This window comes from Hyperoodon ampullatus (assembly GCF_949752795.1).
Source record: "Hyperoodon ampullatus genome assembly, chromosome: 5".
Lineage (NCBI taxonomy): Eukaryota > Metazoa > Chordata > Mammalia > Artiodactyla > Ziphiidae > Hyperoodon > Hyperoodon ampullatus.
Window position 1 is genome coordinate 59,813,509 of NC_136918.1, and position 20,835 is coordinate 59,834,343.

Sequence of the window (20,835 nt, forward strand, 5' to 3'; positions counted from 1 at the left end):
TGCTCATTCTTAAAATGCATTTCCCCCAAGATTTTGTCCTCATCTTTTGTTCTTCTGTACCATCTCCCAGCGTTGCCTAAATCATTTCTATCACAATAATTATTAGCCTTATGCTGCAAGATCTGTTTCTCTAGCTTTAACCTCTGCTGGGTTTCAGTCCCCATTTCCAACTACTGCTAGACATTTTCACATAGGTATCTCACCACCGATCAAATTCAGCACATACAAAATAAAGTCTTCTCTTCCATAAACCTCCCCCTTATCTTGCCTAGCAGTTAATGGCACCTACATATACTCAATCGCTGAGGATCAGAATTTAAGATTTTAAGTTGAAACTACCTAACTACATGCAGCAGAAACTGACTCAAGCCTGCTTAAGAAAAGGTGGATTTAGGGAATTTGTGGGTTCAGTCCCTGACTGGGGAAGTAAGAAAATCACTGGCATCCAGAACAAGGAAATGAAGCATAGCTGTGTGACCTCAAGAATGGGACTGCAGGGCTTCCCTGGTGGCGCAGTGGTTGAGAGTCCGCCTGCCGATGCAGGGGACACGGGTTCGTGCCCTGGTCTGGGAAGATCCCACATGCCGCGGAGTGGCTAGGCCCGTGAGCCATGGCCGCTGAGCCTGCACTCCGCAACCGGAGAGGCCACAACAGTGAGAGGCCCGTGTACCGCAAAAAAAAAAAAAAAAAAAAAAAAAAAAGAATGGGACTGCAAAGCCAGAAACCAAGCCACTTCTCTCACAGGGCCTCAGTCGCTTGGTTCTGCAAACCCTACTTCATCCCCTTGCTTTGCTCTACAGGTCAGCTTTCTCTGCTTCACTGTTTCTTTTAGACTTTGGCTTGCTTCAGTGACTGTGGACCAGATCTAAATGATCTTTTCCATGTACACCAATACCTAGTAAGTGTCTGAATTTCATAGCTCAAATTCTTAAGAAAGTCGCTCAGTTCGGCCTAAGAATTGTTTCTCCCTGGTAAGGTGTTCGTCAGCTGTGGTCACAAGTATGGAATCGTGTTACAAATGTGGCTGTCTAATCCCTGCCCTTCAGCAGTCAACTGTAGTTGAGTGTGTGAGATCCTGCATTATAAACATGGCTATCTAATCCCACTCTTTCAGCACAGGCTAAAGGTAGAGGACTATTTCAAGGTGGTATAGATACAGTGCTAGATGTGTCTTTGATTCCTATCTCTGCCACCACCTTTCAGACTTTCTCTCCATTCTCCCTACCTCAGTCAGCTGTGTACAAATTCCTCCCATTAGCCATCTCCTCTTGTTTGCCTATCCAGGGGAGTAACAGCCCTTTCTCTGTCCACTCAACTTCCATTGACTGCTCAGCATTTCCTTTCTTTCCTTCCTCCACTATAACACTTGGCATTCAGGTTTGTCTTTCCCACTTGACTGTAAACTTAAAAGAGGAGATTATCTTATTCATCTTTACAGCTGTATGTATTCTGATTTCAATAATTTTCCAGCATTTGAAATAATGGCCAGATATTTTAATCTAAATATCTGATTCACATCCATGGTGTTTATTTCAGTATATTCTTGAAGTTAAATACCCTATTTCTGAATGATTACTGTGTTTACATGATAATTATCTAAATTCCTTAAGCAAATACACCAAAGCTCTGTTCAGTGAAGGGGGGGCAGGGGTTGTAGAGGACAGACGAGTAGACCATATCACTGTCTCAAGAAATGCTCCAAAAACTAAATATCGGTATTGTTCATACATAATGAGTAAAAATGTAGAATTTACAGAAATTGCATTAAAGTACAATTTCTTTTTATTTGGTGGTATTTCTAGACAAGTTCTAAAAACTCAAAATCTCTGAGTAAAAAGTGAAAAGTTATATCAAGAGCTTCATTTATCAAGAGCCCACAGAGAGACTTCCCTGGCAGTGCAGTGGTTACGACTCTGCACTTTCACTGCCAAGGGCCCGGGTTCAATCCCTGGTCGGGAAACTAAGATCCCTGCAAGCTGCATGGCGCGGCCAAAAGAAAAAAAAAAAAATAGAGCCTACATATCACATATCAAGAGCCCAAAGGAAGAACACCAAGAAATGTTTAGGATAATAGTTTTCAGTGTTTGGTATGCATTAAGATCACCTATGGAGCTTTTCAGCATGTTCTGGAGATTGTCTGATTCAGAGAGCCTAAGGTGGGGTGGGGCTTGGACACCACTATTTTTAAACTATGTTTCTGATACGCATCAAATGTCAGTTACTGTTCTAGGATATTTTAAAAAATGAGTACATGTAGATTGTCTTTATATAAGCACATTTCAACTACTCTCATTTGCACAATTGCTGTAGAAACGAAACATACAGAAAAGTGACACACTATTGTTGCAAGAGAACTGACAGAACCTTTTCTTTTGAAAAAAATAAAACAATTTTCTAAAATCTATCAAAATCATTCTATGAAATTAAACATAAAACAAATACCAGCAAAAAATCATTTATATATAATCTGTTTTTTTAAAAAGCCTAAAATCTAACGATACAGAAAGAATAATCTAATACAAATACAAAACAAAATTAATTTAGAAAATAATTTCTCAATAAGATGTTCAGCATCCTAAAAAGACTTTCAAAAAACTTAGTAATACTTACATAATTAAGAATAGAACTTTCCCAAAACACTGCATTGTAGCAAATATATTTAAAGATGAATTTAACTGATAATTGTGTTACAATGATAGCAGATACAACTAAAATATATGCATATTATGATAAAGAATAATACAGCATTATGAGAAGAATGACAAGACAAAGATACTCAGTCTTCAAGCTTTCTTTACATGTCATTCTGGAAGAGCGTCAAGCCATGTCAATTTAAAATAAAATTATTTTAGCTAAGAAGCAGATAATGTGATGAAGAGAATAGATCAACTTCAGTCACTCCAATCCAATAATCCTAAAAATAATAAATTTAAAGGCTAATTTATGTAAAGGCAAATGCTAATTATCATCATGTTAGAGGAAATTTGGTAACTACTACCCTTACAGAATTATGACATCACTATAGCAGTTTTTAAAAAGAAATTTTGTTCATTAGATGCTTGGATTAATGAAGATGTGAATTAAATATAGCCTCTCCATTTCAGCAGACTTCTTAAAAAGGCTGAGTCTTAATTTTCTTTAATTTCTTCACATTCCAATAAATTCCTATTGAATTTAAGCCAGAATAGATTAGTTGAACATTTTTATAACTTTATAAATTGTATTTATAACCCAGGATATTAAATTAATACATATGCATAATTAGATTTCTTAGATAAATTAAATACTAAGTTTGATGTATGTTATACAAAGGCAGTATTTCAAACTCTATTTAATTAAGTCAATCCCATCCACTGGTGGCAATTCATTGTAAAAATGCTGCATGTGCTGTAAAATGGTGATGATCTGTACAGTTTAGAAGAATTTAGTTTTATTAAGTCTTCTACTTGGTTCCTATGACTAGGAACCCCAGAGAAAATACAACTAAAGAAATCAATACCAATAGAAAATACATTAATTTGGTTACAGGTATAGTTTAAAAGCAGAAAACAAATGATGCACGGCAGAAATAAGAAATAATGTCACCATGGTGTTTGATCAGCAGTATAGGAACTGACTTTGAGGAACTGATAATTTACTGTCCAAAGATTAGGCAGTGAAATAAATCAATATGTGGGAAAAATGGGAGGGGGAAGAGTGGTAGTAAATATCAGAATAAATCTGAATTTTCTAAGTTCATTAGGAAGGAAAAGGACTACTGTGAAACTACGACCACCATGAACTGTTGTGGTTTAATCTATAAAAATGTAAAACTCGAAACTTACAGAAAACTCAAGTATAAAATGTTTAATAAACTGGCTTTCTGATATCTCAAATGTTCACTTATAATTGAAGTTAATTTCTTAACTATTTATGAATATAATGTATGAAACTCAAAAGACAAGTGTTTTATACTATGCATTAAGTTGCTATTTAGAAAATTCTTTTTAGGATTTTATATTTTAAAAAGTGCATAAGAATATGAGAGGCTTATCAAAAATTTTCAAAACTCAGTATATTTTCCTCATCTCCAGTAATCTAGAAACCTATTAAAACAATCTGCATCAAATCTGAAACTGTCTTTAATAAGATAAAAACACCAAATATCTATTTAAAATTCATTTTGAAAATGTAGTCTCAGATAATTCAAAAGTACTGACCATTGGTTTTATCCAGAATACTGAGTTCTAAATGAACAAAATTGATATATAGTTTTCTAGTTTTTAAGAGAAGCACTTTTTGTTTCATTAGAAAAGTTACCTCCAATGGACTATATTAATAGAGAAATAGCACAATTCTTACTCAGTACCTAAATTTTCTTAGGCAGAGATTCGAATTTTTTCCCCCACAGTTTATGTACTGGTCTATGGCACTTAGTAACAGCACCACTCTTGGGCTGATACTATTATGGATTTTGTTTAAATTTTGAGGGGAAGAAAATAAACACATCCCACAGGTCATAAGTGGATCATAAACTGATAGATTCCACTTCAGTAAATGAAAGGCAATTCTAAAATGAAAATAAATATGGAATTAAGGCAGCTCTAAAAGATAGTAAAACTTATCCACCCCAAATAGTGCTACTGTAGTATAATTCATTCCTTTAAAAGCTATGTGTATAATGTAGACATAAAAGCCAAATATCAAAATAAGCATTGCACAGTTATGATGCAGCATCAGGTGCTTTTACTTCAGTGAATGAAAAATAATGGCCACAACTCAAATGAAGGGTTAATTTAATATGAATATATGCACCTTACCAGAGATGTTTATGTTTACTACCAGAGACGATTTAGCAATTCCATATTCCTCACAAAGTCAGTATAATTGTTGTAAAAAAATCAATTGTGGTTCTGAATACCCGTTCACAGTTGACCTCAACAATGTATCTGATGTAGGAGACTGATTATCTGTGACAGGCAGAAGCATGTGGTGGTCCTCAGTCCCAAGTGGAAGAGTTAGGGGTAAAGTCATATCAGAAGGCTTCACATCCAAAGTTTCTGATAAAGGACTTTTTTGTATGGAATCTTGTTCACTCAAGGGATGATCCTCTATACTGGAATCTAGAATTTTATCTGTACCTGAAATGGAAGGTAAAAAAACTCACCATCTTTAAAAACAAAACAAAAACCATGAGGAAGACTCAATCTATTTACCACCCCCAGAACTTGCATTTCAGCCCCACACCTTTAGTCACATTGTTTCTTTTTTGCTGATTTGCCCTTAGCATTATCTATACAAATCCATTACAGGCCTCAAGATTAGGTTTAAGCACCATTATAAAAATGGACTTAATTGTGCTAGACCAGGGTAAGCTGTTTCCTATCTACTTTATCACTCATTTGTCAGTTTTTCATATACCACCTTGTGACATCTATCTTACTGGCATGTAACATTCTACTTAGGTGTGCCTTGAATGCTCAACAGACTATAAATTCCTTCAAAGTAAATGTCTAATTATACTTCTCTAATTCCTTCAAAGTACCTTATAGTGCTACACACATAGTAAGTACCCAGTTTATTCACTGAATGTATTAATGAGTAGTTCATATTATTCTGTGAGTTCAAGTTCAGAGGTATGGCACTTTCATTTATTTTCAGAAGTAAGAAAATTCTGTGTTACTCAAGGGAGTAATTACCCCACTGACTAAAGATACATTTTTCCCTTCAAATTTTCCACTAGCTTTACCACGTTCTTCTCAAAGTACTGACATGATTTCAATCTCACTAACCTTGTTAGACAAAATTGCGTATTTGCTTTTTTAAAGTTATGATTCTGTTTTTGCCAGACTATTCTTCAGTTCAGCCAGCCAAGAATACAACCTGCGCTCTCTTGTTGCGATGACTCTCTTCACAATATTCTCTCTGCCTGGGATGAACATTCCCTTTCCCATCTCGACCCTTTGAACTCTTCTCCACCTTTCAGTTTCCCCAGAATTAAGCCTTTCCAATACTCACCTCAGAAGGACTTAACCTCTTCTTCAGTATTCTTGCATCTCTATTATATCCTGTATTTTGTGTTGTAATCAGTTATTTATTTAGATTTCTGGTCTCCCACACCAGACGGTAAGCTCTTTGAGGACTAGGACTATGCCTTGTTCAACTTCATATACCCTGCATAGTTATGTGTACTTTAGAGGTATTTAATAAATGCCTGTTGAATTAATAACTCACTGAAGTTTTCAGACATTACTACCTCAATCCTTATGATGTTTATATTTACTATCAAAGACTTACTATCATCTCTACACAGTGAAGAAGACTAGCGTTTTGTTTCTAATCATGACAGAATGGTAAGCACAGTGAAACTTTCTCAAGGATTCATTTTAAATAACAGACTGAAATTTTTGTAGTCTGGCTTTCCATTTCATGCATCGTAACAATTTGGGGATACCTGTTTCCCTATTTCCTCCTATACCTTTTTGGACTAGCGTTCATGATGCTCCTTTCTTCGCATAACTACAGTAGACCCCAGTTAACCTAGATTGTAGTATGGGAAAGTGATATATAGTTGTTTATGTATTCTCTCATTCTTGCAATTGTTCATATACCAGGTTTTTATTTATTTATTTATTAACATCTTTATTGGAGTTTAATTGCTTTACATTCATATATCAGGTTTTTAAAGGAGGAAGTTATTTCAAGCAACGTTTATTACAAGGTCAATATGGAAAGAAATTCAGAGTGAACTCATCTGCACATTATAAAGCTACCTTCCTCATATGTGTGCACCTAATTTTATTTTATTATTTTTTCTGGCGGTACACGGGCCTCTCACTGTTGTGGCCTCTCCCGCTGCAGAGCACAGGCTCCGGATGCGCAGGCTCAGTGGCCACGGCTCACGGGCCCAGCCGCTCCGCGGCATGTGGGATCTTCCCGGACTGGGGCACGAACCTGTGTCCCCTGCATCGGCAGGCGGACTCTCAACCACTGTGCCACCAGGGAAGCCCTGTGCACCTAATTTTTAAAATATATATCTAATATAAACTGTTACAATGTGTATCTCAACATTTTAAGGAATAGTACAAATATGAGAGCACAAAATTTTTAAAAAACAGAAGCATTTACCAGAATGGACTTTCGTTTTGTGCTTCTTTAAATTTTTAATATCTGTGTAAGAATTTCCACATAATTCACAGATAAATGGTCTTTCTCCTGAAAAACAAGTTAAAAAATTAAAATCTCAGTATTTCAGAAGCTACTAAGGCAAAAATATCAATGTTCATGAACACAATGCAAACATTATATTGTTTAAATTTAGTTTCAAATTACCATTTTAATCTCTTGGTTCTAATAGAGTGAAATGAAAACTTCTATACACATAGGCACTCCTTTCCTTTATAATACAAAGTGTACCTATTTCAAGGAAAAATCGAGCATTTTCACTAACAGAACCTTCAAACTAAAAAAAACTTACTTTTTTATTTCTATCAGACATTTAGTGAGTGCCAATTATATGCCAGACTCTGGCTAAGAGATGTAGCTGGGGGAAAAATGCGTAATTATGATTTCTGCTCTCAGGTAGCTTATAAATTAGAAAATCCTTTAAAAATACTCACAGAATAAAAATACTACAAAATTATAATTCTTTTGAAATAAGAACTGTTCATTGCTTTATAATGCAAAGTAAGGAACATGAGGATATAGAAGTTGCCAATAAACTTATTAACTGTTTACTAGGTGCTCACACTATACTAGGTAGGAATTACAAGAAATAACTTTTAGAAAGAAAAAGAACAGTACATTTTCAAAGTGGTGTTCTTTGTTTTAAAAATTTTTGTGTATTTCATATTTTCTTCGTACTACTTACATTACTACCTTTTACAATAAACATGTCAATATTAAAATATATTCCTAAAACGTGCATACTGAACATTGTTTAATAAGAAAATCTGATATTATCTTGGTATTATCTATTCCTTTTCATTTTTTGGTATTACCTGTGTAATTTTATCCAAATCATTTAAAAACCATTGATTATCTGGCACACTTCTTAGAAAATCTACACAATTCTTGACCAAATTTAATCCATAATCCAAACAACTAAAAAAACAAAAATAAACAAATAAAAAGTTGATATTCATACATTAAAATATAGCTACAGTTAAGAGTATGATTAGATACCATATAGTCCATAATGGTTTAAAGTCAAGGTTTACATAAAAAGAAATAGAGAGAACAAAAAATAATACGTTCTCCCTAAACACAGACCTGTATGGGATCGAAAGTGTTTGTTGAGCTCTCCTGAGGAAATAAAACTTTTCCCACAAATACCACATATGTATGGTTTTTCACCTAGATGGAAAATAAAAGATAGCGAAGTGGTGTACTATACCAATATAATATTTATCAATTACAATAATCTGAAGTAAGCTGTTCTAAAATATTATTTAAATTAAAACCTCTTTGTATTGTATTTCAGAGGTATTTTCAGTGTGATCCAACTTAAATGAACATTAGTAATTACTTTACACTGTTCATGTAACCTGATGCTTTTCATATAATAAAACTTTCTCCAAATATCCTTCTAGTAGACTAGAGGTGGACAAGAAGTCTGATTTTTATATAATTAAAAACATGAAAATTCATCAATCCATATTTCAATTTTTGCTATCTATAAGATTATTAAAGGGGAATAAAATCATTTAGGAAAGATCTATTAAAAAATTAGCCTACAAAAAAATGAAAATTTTTGAACAACAGATTTTGCTTCAAAATTGATACTTTGGGTTTGAAGTATCTATTTAATTTGCAAATCTTACAATGTCTGTGTAGAAAAAGTCCTAAGAAGTTATTAAATCAATGTTCTACCCAAACTCACCCCAACCCCTTAACTTTACAGTTTTATCCAAGGGAAATGAAGCTTCAAGACCCTAAGGAGTTCTTCTAAGGTCATAAAAAATGTCTTATTAACTCAAGTTTATATATTGTCAAAATTATCTGATTTTAATGTATATAAGTTACATGATAAAAAATTTCACCCACTGTGTATTATTCTAGAAAATAAGTCTGCTTTTACATCTAATATTTATGTGAAAATCAGAAACACAAAAAGCTTCAAGAAGCACAGACACAACAGATATATAACTACAAAGCCTTAACCTACTTTTTGTAAAGGCTCAATTTCCCTTTTTCTTTTATTTACAACTTTCCTTATTTTAAGCCATCCCTGTGTCAAATCCTTACCGGTATGTTTTCGAGAATGAGTAATAAGAGAACTAGAGACAGCAAATGCCTTCCCACAGGTGTCACACACATAAGGCTTTTCTCCCGTATGCCTTCGAACATGATAGGTCAATGTGCTGGCTTGGGCAAATCGCTGTCCGCACCTATCACATACATATGGCTTCTCTCCACTATGCTTCCTATTAGTAAATATATATAAAGATACATGTTGGCAAGTAAAACAATCTAAGGATCACGCCACACAGCAAACATTTTTCATACAATTCTTCATGCAGTATCTTATTTCATTTCATCTTAACAGATCAACAATATGTATTTAAAATCAACAGTTTTCAATGTATACTGTCAAGAATGAATGTTTTGGTTTTCAAAACATTAGGTCTGAGACTAGTTCAAAGTTTTGCCATCAGCCTTATGTGGTAGTCAAGTGTGCCCGTAATACTGCAGGCAATTATTTTTGTCTGTCCATTCACTCACTCTTCAAAACTCTTTCCTCAAACCTTCAGCACATCCTCACCCATCCTCACTCTCAGCTGATGTCCTTGCTTCCTGTTTCACTGAGAAAAACTTAAGCAATCAGAAGTAAATTTCTACCACACAAATCTCCACCTATAGGCATCTGTATCTATAGAGTTTGCTTTTCTTAACTCTAATATGAGAATGACAGTTCTTCTGAATCCAAGTACTCCAGTTTATATACTTAAGATACTATCCTCCTTGCCTACTCAATGATCACTCTTGCAATTTCCTCCAACCTATATCATCTAGTTTCACCACCCCTTTGGATCGTAGCATACTAATATACTGATATATCTCCCATCTTAAAAAAAAAAAAAAGACCCCTGACCTTACTTGCTCCTCTATTTTCTGTTCCCCTTTAGTAAAATCTTGAGTCTCCAATGGTTCTACTTTCATTTCTTCTCTACTAGCCTCTGCTAACACTGCTTTTGTCAAAACCACTGCTAACCTCTCACTTTGCCAAATCCAATAGTCAATTCTCACTCTTAATCTCCCTATCAGCAGAATCTGACACAATGATTACTCCCTCTGAAATAATTTCCTCCACCTGAATTCCAAGACAGCCCAATCTTCTGGTTTGCCCCTATATTGGTTGTTCCTTCCTAGTCACTTATAATGACTTGCCCGTCTCCCAGAACTCTTAGTTAGTGTGCCTTATGACTCCATCCTTTGATCTCTTTTTTATCCATCTTCATTCTCTTGGTGACCTCATCTAATGTTATGACTTTATTTTTTTTCTTTTTTTTTTTTTTTTTTTTTTTTTTTTTTTTGCGGTACGCGGGCCTCTCACTGTTGTGGCCTCTCCCGTTGTGGAGCACAGGCTCCGGACGCACAGGCTCAGCGGCCATGGCTCACGGGCCCAGGCGCTCCACGGCATGTGGGATCTTCCCGGACCGGGGCACGAACCTGTGTCCCCTGCATCGGCAGGCGGACTCTCAACCACTGCGCCACCAGGGAAGCCCTAATGTTATGACTTTAAATACTATCTACTCAAACCAGTCCCCTGACTTCCAGACTTAGATAACCAACTATCTAATGCACGTTTCCATTCAGATGTCTAATAGTCATCTCAAATTTAACATGATCAGAACTCTACTCCTAAACTCCTGTACTCCTACTTAAACTGCTTTGTCCACAAATCTCCACTTCAGTTAATGGTAATTCTATCTTTTCAGATGCTCAGGCTCAAAACCTGAGAATCATTTTTAATTCTACTCTTCTTTTTTTCTTTCATACCCCACGTCCAATGTGCAGCAAATTCTGTTTGTTGTACCTTTATAAAATACATCCAGAATCTGACTACCACTTATCTCTTCCACTGCTATCTCTCTGACCTGAACCACTGTCACTCTCACTTGGGTTTTATCTATAGCTTCCTAACTGGTAGCTTTGCTTCCACTCTTGCAATCCTACAATCTTTTGCTTAACATAGCATCCACAGTGATCTTCTTACAATGCAAGCAAGATTACATCACTTACTTCTCATTCTCAAGAGTAAAAGCTTTATAATGACCTACAAAACCTTCACCATCTGGACACCCTAACACCATTCTGATCTTATTTCCCTCGCTCACTTATTCCCCTCCAGGCACCATGGCTCCCTTGCGGTTCCTTCACTGTGCTAAGAATACTGTGTGGTGGTACTACAATTAGAACTCTACTGTCCTGAATTCTCATACAATAGTCTATTTAAGGCTATAGTGAATGACAGACTCAAAGATCAAACATCTGTTTTTTTGTTTTTATTTTTACCTTGCATGAATCTTGAGATTGCTAGAAGTTGCAAATTGTAAATTGCATACGTCACATTTATAGGGTTTTTCCTCACCATGATGCATGCGACTATGGAAGACTAGCTGGCATTTCTGAGCAAATCCTTTATCACACAGTTCACATTTGTATGGCTTCTCACCTAAAAGAAAAGTAAATAAAATTTATATTTAGAAGGAAACATTGTTTTAGTTGCTTAAGCCATACAAGCTTTCAAAAGAGTTCATCAACAGTACTAGTTTCAGTATTCAGAAAATATTAACTCTAGAAGTAAAAAAGCAAATAGGATATTTTTCCAGATTGATTACTGAAACCACCAGTAGAGTTAAAAGAAATTAGTGTTTCTTAGTCCATAATAGTGAAGAGTGATCAATGAGAGAAATACATAATGTATCTTAAAAAGCACAAATCTAAGTGTACCAATAAAGGTAAATATAGAGGCTGAGGAAGGAACGTATATATAATTTATGTTCAGAAGTTCGACAAAGAAGCAGGTGGTGAGATGTGTTGGTAAAATCTGAGAATCGGCCTGAGTTGTAATTACTTTTTATCAGTTTTAATATATTGTCTGTTAAATATTTAGCAAGGTAGAACTAAATTTATGCTTATTTTAATTGTGAGGGAAAATGGTTTAAAGAGTTCACACACTGGGACTTCAGAGTATCAGTTACAACAAAACAAATAGCCATTAAATACTTGGTCACAATTACAAAGACATTTTCAAGTCTAACATGCTCAATACTTTTATGAATACAAGTATATACCAAATTTTGGTCACAAACAGTCAACACTGTATGTTCATATGTTTATAAAAATACTATTTCGGTCACAATATAAAAACAATTATACTTTCCACAAACCAGTCTTACCTGTATGAGTTCTTACATGCGTTTTCAGCTGGTTACATTGGGTAAATGCCTTTCCACACAAGTGGCAGACATAAGGTTTGACTCCTTTATGTATTCTCATGTGCCTTCGCAAGCTGCTGGCTTCTGAAAACACTTTCCCACACGTGTTACACATTGGTTTGGCCTTGGAATACCTCTGATCCAGCTCTTCCCCGGAGCTCTCCAGCTCGTAAGAGTTCTTGACACTGGCTATATTAGACATAGAGTGTTCTTTCAGAGCACAGTTTGGCTGTGATTTTCCACGTTTCCGTTTCACTGTAACAGTTTGCACAATATCTTGTGCTGGAAAAGTATTTTCCACAACTGATGTCAACTCAAGTTCTGAATTATTTCTTTGTGCAACTTGTTCTATTACAGGTGTGGACAATTTATTTGCATCTAGATATACTTCAACAGATGCATTCTCTAAAATGTCACTGGGATATTGCACTGTTTTATTCTGCCCTGTTTTCTGGGAGTTGAAGGCCTTCTTCTTCTTTTTAGTTTGAGATGACTTCTTTGCTAAAGCCCCTTGTTTAGGATTTGCCTGAACTAAATCTGTAGACCCTTCTGATTTCTCCCGACTGTTATAATCTCGTAGAGTAAGGAGACAAGTCTGTTGATTCAATTCAATGTTTCCGGTAATACTAGATATCTCTGTAGAAGAGGGATTAGCAATAAAAGCAAAATCTTCCATCTTTATTTTACATTTAGTGACCACCTCTTCCACTTTGAGATAGTCAGCAGCCTGATGGATTTCTTTAACATTCCAACTGTAAGGAAACAAGGCTAAATGACAATGTTCTGATCAAAGAAAAAACATTTTTGAAACAGAGCTACACAAATATTTGTCTTTTAAAGACCTAATGAAGTAGAATGATACAAAAGGCCTAATAGAACAAATTTATAAAAAATTTATTCACTCAGAATGTTTAGGCAAAAATCTCCAGTTTTACAGAACTTGAAAAGATGAAAAGTAATGGATTATTCATATGTACAACCATGGAAAAACAAAATGTTAAAATTTCTACTTGTCAAGAAAACAGCTGGAACACGAAAGTGGCTGTTAGCAACTTACTGCCTCCTCCCATTTCTCCTGAGGCCTCTTCAGATACCAACCACTTTTCTGGACTGACAAGAAGAGTCTAAAGAAATTATTATCTTCCTCTGCTCCCCTGTGAGGGACTTCAACTGCACTTCTCAAACTTTCCTGTGCATGTGAATCACCCAAGGATTTGTTAAATGTAGATTCTGATTCAGTAGGTCTGCTTTGGGGCCTGAGCATCTGCATTTCTAACATATGCCCTGGTGATGCCAATGCTGCTGGTCCATGGATCACATCTGGAAGAACAAGGTTTTAGAATGCACTAAGCTCTCTCTAGCAACCTTCCCAGCTTTTTTTGTGTGTGATCCCCAACCCAAATTAGCTGGAGAGTTTGTCATATTAGAGTTATGTAGAAAAAATTAATGTTCAACATTCCAATCAATATTTACTGAGCATTTCACTTTATAAAATGCTTAATCTGCCGACTCAGGAGCCCGCGGTGCAGGGTGGGGTAGGGTGGGCAGCTGCCCATTAGACCAGCAGAGCAGGACTGCAGGGGTGCGGCCCTCCCTCCCATGCCCTTCTGTCCAGATACCCAAGGGGCCCATGTGCACCCCTGGGATCACATGGCCGAACACAGGACCCCAGAGGTTTCCAGAGTCTTTGCCTATCAGGGGGGCTGGGGCGGCCCTGCCGGCCCATCTCTGAGCAGAGCATCCCCAGATGGGGCAGAGCTGCATATGGCTGGGCTAGACAGGGAGGGGTGGGGCAGTGGGCTCTGGGAGGGGCTGATGGTAGCAGATAGGGTGTTGCTGCCTGCCTGCAGGTGGGGAGCACCCTGACTGAGTGGGTGGCGAAGGTTTGGTAACCAGGCCCAGACCCCCAGCTCCTCTGGTTATAGGCTGACATCAGAGTAGTGGCTCATGGGAAGTGGTTAGCTGGAAGGTCTGAGGCCTGGCTCACAGAGTCAGGGAGGAGCTGGGAGAAGGGGACAGTACCGTGAAGGCAGATAAGGGGCAGGAGCCTCAGGTTTATGCCCCCCACTACCCTGGTGTTTTCCAAGCCAAAGCCTGCAGCTTACTTTTAAAAAAATTTTTTTAAAAAGAAAAGAAAAGCAATTTATAAAAGCAAAAAATTAAAAATCTCCTTATTGTTAAATCTTTTATGTATTGTTATATGTATTGAATAAAATGTGAAAAGAAAAAAAAAATTTACTGAGCATTTACCATGCGTGGTACTGAGAGCGATATTAAGAAATATCAAATAGTCTCTGCCCTCCAGAAGTTTACAATGTAGTGAAAGGCTGGCTGTTCAGTTACGCTAGCAATGGCTCTGGATTACTAGCTGAATTAATTAGAATAAATCAGCATCTTTGGGTGCTTCAATTTTCTTAGCTGTAAACTCAGAGCTGAGTTGGTATTAACACTAAAAATATACGCTTTTAATCATCTGACGATGGATACATACATAAACATACACATACACACACACACACCCTCAAGTAAACTTCCTACTTGTCATTTTCCCCAGATATTATTTAATTCTTCAGAAAAATTGAGTAGATTTATAGGCTAGTTTGGAAACCTGTTTGTAAACTGACTGGCTTAGCTAAGAAAACATTACTTAAAATAGTCTTTTCTGGGGCTTCCCTGGTGGCGCAGTGGTTGAGAGTCCGCCTGCCGATGCAGGGACACGGGTTCGCGCCCCGGTCCGGGAAGATCCCACATGCCGCGGAGCGGCTGGGCCCGTGAGCCATGGCCGCTGAGCCTGCACGTCCGGAGCCTGTGCTCCGCAATGGGAGAGGCCACAGCAGAGGCCACAGCAGTGAGAGGCCTGCGTACCACAAAAAAAAAAAAAAAAAGTCTTTTCTTATGGCCTTTGGCTATAATTCTGGAGCAAATAACGAATGATCTTTGTAATCAAGTTAACTCCCTGTTTGCAAAGATATAGCATGAATGCCCCAAACATAAATACAATCTTATTCATCTTCCATACAAAATGCTTTTTCCTTGTATATAGCACTGTCACTCTCTAAAAACATTACGTTTCTTAAGCATTTTTATTGATTCTGTTACACAGTCTATTATTAAATTACAATAAATGAGAGACACTATTAGAATGAAAACCAAATTTACTCCATCACTTATTATACTTAGGTATCAAATTATAATTGTGCTTAGTGCTTCATAAAATGAGTCAACAACAAGGTGAGATAGCCTTTAAGACCAATACAAACTAGTACTGAGTCACACACTAACTGTTCAGTACTGAAACAGTAATTCATACAAATTATCTATTTCACAGATAGCCTATCTCAGTTACAATTAAGAGAATCAGCATTTGTTTATGTCAATAACTGATCTGCTTTTGTTTATAAGCATGAAGTTAAAGTGCCTGCAAACTTGCTTTCACTTTTTGAATAGTCACTGAAAGTCATTTAATTACATATTGCCAGGTATATGGCTAACTGCTTTATGAGTAATTATAATCCCCATTTTACATACAAATGAAGGATCAGAGGTCCAAAGAAGTAACGTAACTTGTCCAAGATCACAGAGTGTTAGAACTAACATTTGACCAAGGTAATCTAGCTCCTGAGTCCACTTAATTCTTTATTATTCTGTTTTCTTAATCACTAAGTTGTACAGACTTTCTATTTTTGGTATATGTCTTCTCTTACATTTGTGTCTGAGCTCAAACAATTGGCTCCCCAGCTCCCCAGGAAAGACATGTATCAAAAAAGACTGAGCCAGGGACTTCCCTGGCAGTCCAGTGGTTAAGACTTCACCTTCTACTGGCACAAAACCAGAAAGATAGATCAATGGAACAGGATAGAAAGCCCAGAGATAAACCCACGCACATATGGTCACCTTATCTTTGATAAAGGAGGCAGGAATGTACAGTGGAGAAAGGACAGCCTCTTCAATAAGTGGTGCTGGGAAAACTGGACAGGTACATGTAAAAGTATGAGATTAGATCACTCCCTAACACCATACACAAAAATAAGCTCAAAATGGATTAAAGACCTAAATGTAAGGCCAGAAACTATCAAACTCTTAGAGGAAAACATAGGCAGAACACTCTATGACATAAATCACAGCAAGATCCTTTTGGACCCACCTCCTAGAGAAATGGAAATAAAAACAAAGATAAACAAATGGGACCTAATGAAACTTCAAAGCTTTTGCACAGCAAAGGAAACCATAAACAAGACCAAAAGACAACCCTCAGAATGGGAGAAAATATTTGCAAATGAAGCAACTGACAAAAGCATTAATCTCCAAAATCTATAAGCAGCTCATGCAGCTCAATAACAAAAAAACAAACAACCCAATCCAAAAATCGGCAGAAGACCTAAATAGACATTTCTCCAAAGAAGATATACAGACTGCCAACAAACACATGAAAGGATGCTCAACATCACTAATCATTAGAGAAATGCAAATCAAAACTACAATGAGATATCATCTCACACCAGTCAGAATGGCCATCAAAAAATCTAGAAACAATAAATGCTGGAGAGGGTGTGGAGAAAAGGGAACACTCTTGCACTGCTGGTGGGAATGTGAATTGGTACAGCCACTATGGAGAACAGTATGGAGGTTCCTTAAAATACTACAAATAGAACTACCATATGACCCAGCAATCCCACTACTGGGCATATACCCTGAGAAAACCATAATTCAAAAAGAGTCATGTACCAAAATGTTCATAGCAGCCCTATTTACAATAGCCCGGAGATGGAAACAACCTAAGTGTCCATCATCTGATGAATGGATAAAGAAGATGTGGCACATATATTCAATGGAGTATTACACAGACATAAAAAGAAACGAAACTGAGCTATTTGAAATGAGGTGGATAGACCTAGAGTCTGTCATACAGAGTGAAGTAAGTCAGAAAGAGAAAGGTAAATACCGTATGCTAACACATATATATGGAATCTAAGAATAAAAAATGTCATGAAGAACCTAGGGGTAAAACAGGAAGATACAGACCTACTTGAGAATGGACTTGAGGATATGGGGAGGGGGAAGGGTAAGCTGTGACAAAGCGAGAGAGAGGCATGGACATATATACACTACCAAATGTAAGGCAGATAGCTAGTGGGAAGCAGCTGCATAGCACAGGGAGATCAGCTCGGTGCTCTGTGACCGCCTGGAGGGGTGGGATAGGGAGGGTGGGAGGGAGGGAGATGCAAGAGGGAAGGGATATGGGAACAGATGTATATGTATAACTGATTCACTTTGTTATAAAGCAGAAAAAAAAAAGGAAGTGATTGAAAAAATATATATAATAAATAAATAAATACCAAAAAAAAAAAAAAAAGACTTCACCTTCTAATGCAGGGTGTGCAGGTTCATTTCCTGGTTGGGGAGCTAAGATCCCACGTGCCTTGGGGCCAAAAAACCAAAACAGAAAACAGAAGCAATGTTGTAACAAATTCAATAAAGACATTAAAAATGGTCCACATCAAAAAAAAAAAAAAAAGATTGAGCCAAACATCTGGCTCTTCTTCACATTGGTTTTTTGCATGAAGGCTCAAAGTAAGGCACTGTTCATTGTGTTCCAATCAGTTCAAGATTTTTGGTAAAGTTATTTGAGAAAGGGAAACCACTAAATTGAAGATCAACCAAAATTCACTGGTTTTGTGATTTTATATTATGTATTTAAATTTTTAGATCAGAGGCACTTGTATAGCCAAATATTCAGTAAATTTAAATAACATCATATGATGACATTTATCTATGACACTGCTTTATTCCTTTAATCAACTTACATGGAACTGACTCAAAAATTTCATTACATCAAAATTTAAAAGCAATTCCAAACAGCATGAATGTTCCCTTTTCAACAGGATTAAGGAACATCCTAATTCCAGCTTTTCAAGAAGTGTATTTCCACGATAAGCTGCAGTGTAAAGAGAGCGAAGAACTTTGCTTAATGTGTACATGCATATATCTATGGAGATCACCTGGAAAACAATGAAAGCATATTTACCGAAGTGTTAAGAGTGGTTATCAGTGGGTGGCAGAATTTCAGGTGTTTCCTTTTTTGTTTTTTCCCTATTTTTTCTCCAATAAATGCGGAATTAATGGGCTTGTAGAGTAGGATAGAGAAGAGGAAATAAAGGAAGGAAAGTAATGTTCATTGGGAGGCAGTAAATCCTAAATCTTCACAGTAACAACCAATGTAGTTATTATCATCTCATTTTCACAAATGGAGAAACTGAGGCCCAGAGAGGCTATAGCTTGCTCAGAGACATGGTGACTTGACAGGCAAGATCTAATTCTAAAGACCATAATCTTTCTATGTCAGATGATGATCTATTCATGTTTACACTTTCATAAAAGATGGAGAAAAGAAGACAGGACTAAGTTTATTGGTTTCTCTTTCCTTTTATCCCCACTACCTTTCCCCCAACAACAAGTAAACGAATTAGTATTAATCTAATTATACAGTTCATCACGTATGAAAGACACAAAATGCCTGCATTATCAGATTCCTCGGAACCTACTTCTTGTCAGTACAGCGACAGCATTAAGCATCTCAGAGAAGCATCCTTGCATCTTAGACCAGACTTAAGCATTAGCACTGATAGCTCTACCAGGCAACAGGAGTCATGGCCAATGAAGTTATTTTCCTGAATCAAGATCAGGAAGAGGTCCTGCAGGTTGCTATTTACAGCTGGAAATGGGAGCACTATTAAATGAACACAGAGATTCTTCCTTCTTTCTCCACCTATACCTCCCCACCCCTAACACCTTAAGAAGTAGGGGATAGAGAGTGAGAGAGAAGACCAGAGGAACATAAAGACCAAAAAGCAAGGGGAAATTGGAATTCAATTAAAATTCATCATATTTTGATCTTTAACTTTACATAACTGAAATCACAGGCTTTGTTTCAGTAGATAAATCAAATGTGTCAAAAACCATGCTTTAATCGTATTAACATCTGTACTTTCTGTGCTTATGAAATGTGGTCTGTTTATCTCAAATCAGAGACACTGACTTCTTTATTAAAAACAACACTGTGCACATCAATATTTGAAGACTCAGAGTTCAGGGACTAAATGGAAAAAAACTAATCTGCTTTGGCTCTAAAGACTATTGACCAGCTTTTATAAGTGGAAATAAAATGTGTACCTTACCTGTCAAGATTTAAAGTTCCTGTGTATATAAATTCCAACAGTTTCTGAAATCCATCAGCCTTCACCTGACTCTGATCAAGAAAGACATTGTTCTCTGAAGTGCTTCTGTAGATCGCACCAAAATACTCACTAAACGAGGCAAGCACATTCCTATGAGCTTTAAACTGGAATTCCCCAATTACTATGGTGCAGTCACAAAGAAAACCTGCTTCCCGTTGTTTGTTCAGTCTCTCTAAAAGGTGCTCACAGTGGTGCAAATACTGCATTTTGATATCAGAATCGAATTTTACCCTTGCTCTAAAAAACAAAAAGAAATAGTAAATCAGTAACCCTAAGTTTTCATCAAACTTTTCACCCAAGCAATTGATGAGTGAAGAGACACAAAACATGAACTAGAATAAAGTCTGTTCTCATTTTATATCCCCAGAAAATTCTTATCAAACAGTTATGGATAAAACTGCCGAAGGGATAAATGCCTTTCTAGCTTTTATTTCAGCTTGGTAAACTAACACAATCCTTTGGACACGTCAATAAATGGCGATGTGTGAAAACATTTTCCACAAAGTGGAAAAAATAAAAGCACCGCAAAATTTCACGCTTTTGCATCAGTTGAACCTTCAGACTTTCAAGCTCAGTAGGCACAGGTATATTACGAAAAAAAATTAATAAACCACTAAGAAATGATTTCTTGGGACAAAGGGGGAAAGGACACGGTATGAGTTCTTTAAAATTGCTCTCAATCGCTTCTCGGCCTTTTGGCTAAGATCAAATGTAAAACTCTCACATCACTGAAACCTGTTAGCTTCCTCGGAGCACAGTGGCTTCAAACGCAAGGTGGGCGCCCAGGGGGCGGAGAACGAGCAGGGCCAAGAGTTGTCAAAGGGTAGCTCACTCGCCCCAGGAGGCCACACCCCTCCCTACCCCGCCTCCACTCGAGGTGGCATCCGAGAGTGACTGCGAAAGCCGGTCTCTCCTGGCTTCCACCTCCCTGCCCTTCGCCGAGCTCCCACTCCCGCGAATTCCCACAGCAGAGGTTGTGGCCAAGGCCAACACCGGGGCTGCCTCGCTTAAGCTTTCCACACTAACACCTTCACTCCGACCTGAGCGCGAACCCCAAGGAGCCTGCCCTCCAATGTCCCTGGGTCTGGAGAGAGCGGGGACAGCAGGCTGAGGGCGAAGACAGAACTCACCTATAGTAACCCAAAGGGGAACACAGTTTCTTCACTCTCTCTCCGCCA

At 37.1% G+C, this 20,835-nt stretch overlaps 1 protein-coding gene across 1 annotated transcript; it reads right to left on the bottom strand.

Annotated features, from left to right (window-relative positions):
• Positions 1-4,758: 4,758 nt before the first annotated feature.
• Positions 4,759-20,807, bottom strand: MYNN (myoneurin). The gene is made up of 7 exons (XM_079704661.1): positions 20,788-20,807; positions 19,598-19,894; positions 12,384-13,174; positions 11,497-11,656; positions 9,226-9,404; positions 7,108-7,194; positions 4,759-5,120 (listed from the first exon to the last, which is right to left on the bottom strand). The coding sequence occupies exons 2-7, from the start codon at positions 19,861-19,863 to the stop codon at positions 4,858-4,860; spliced, it is 1,746 nt and encodes a 581-aa protein (XP_079560787.1). The 5' UTR covers positions 19,864-19,894; positions 20,788-20,807; the 3' UTR covers positions 4,759-4,857.
• Between the last annotated feature and the right edge of the window lie 28 nt (positions 20,808-20,835).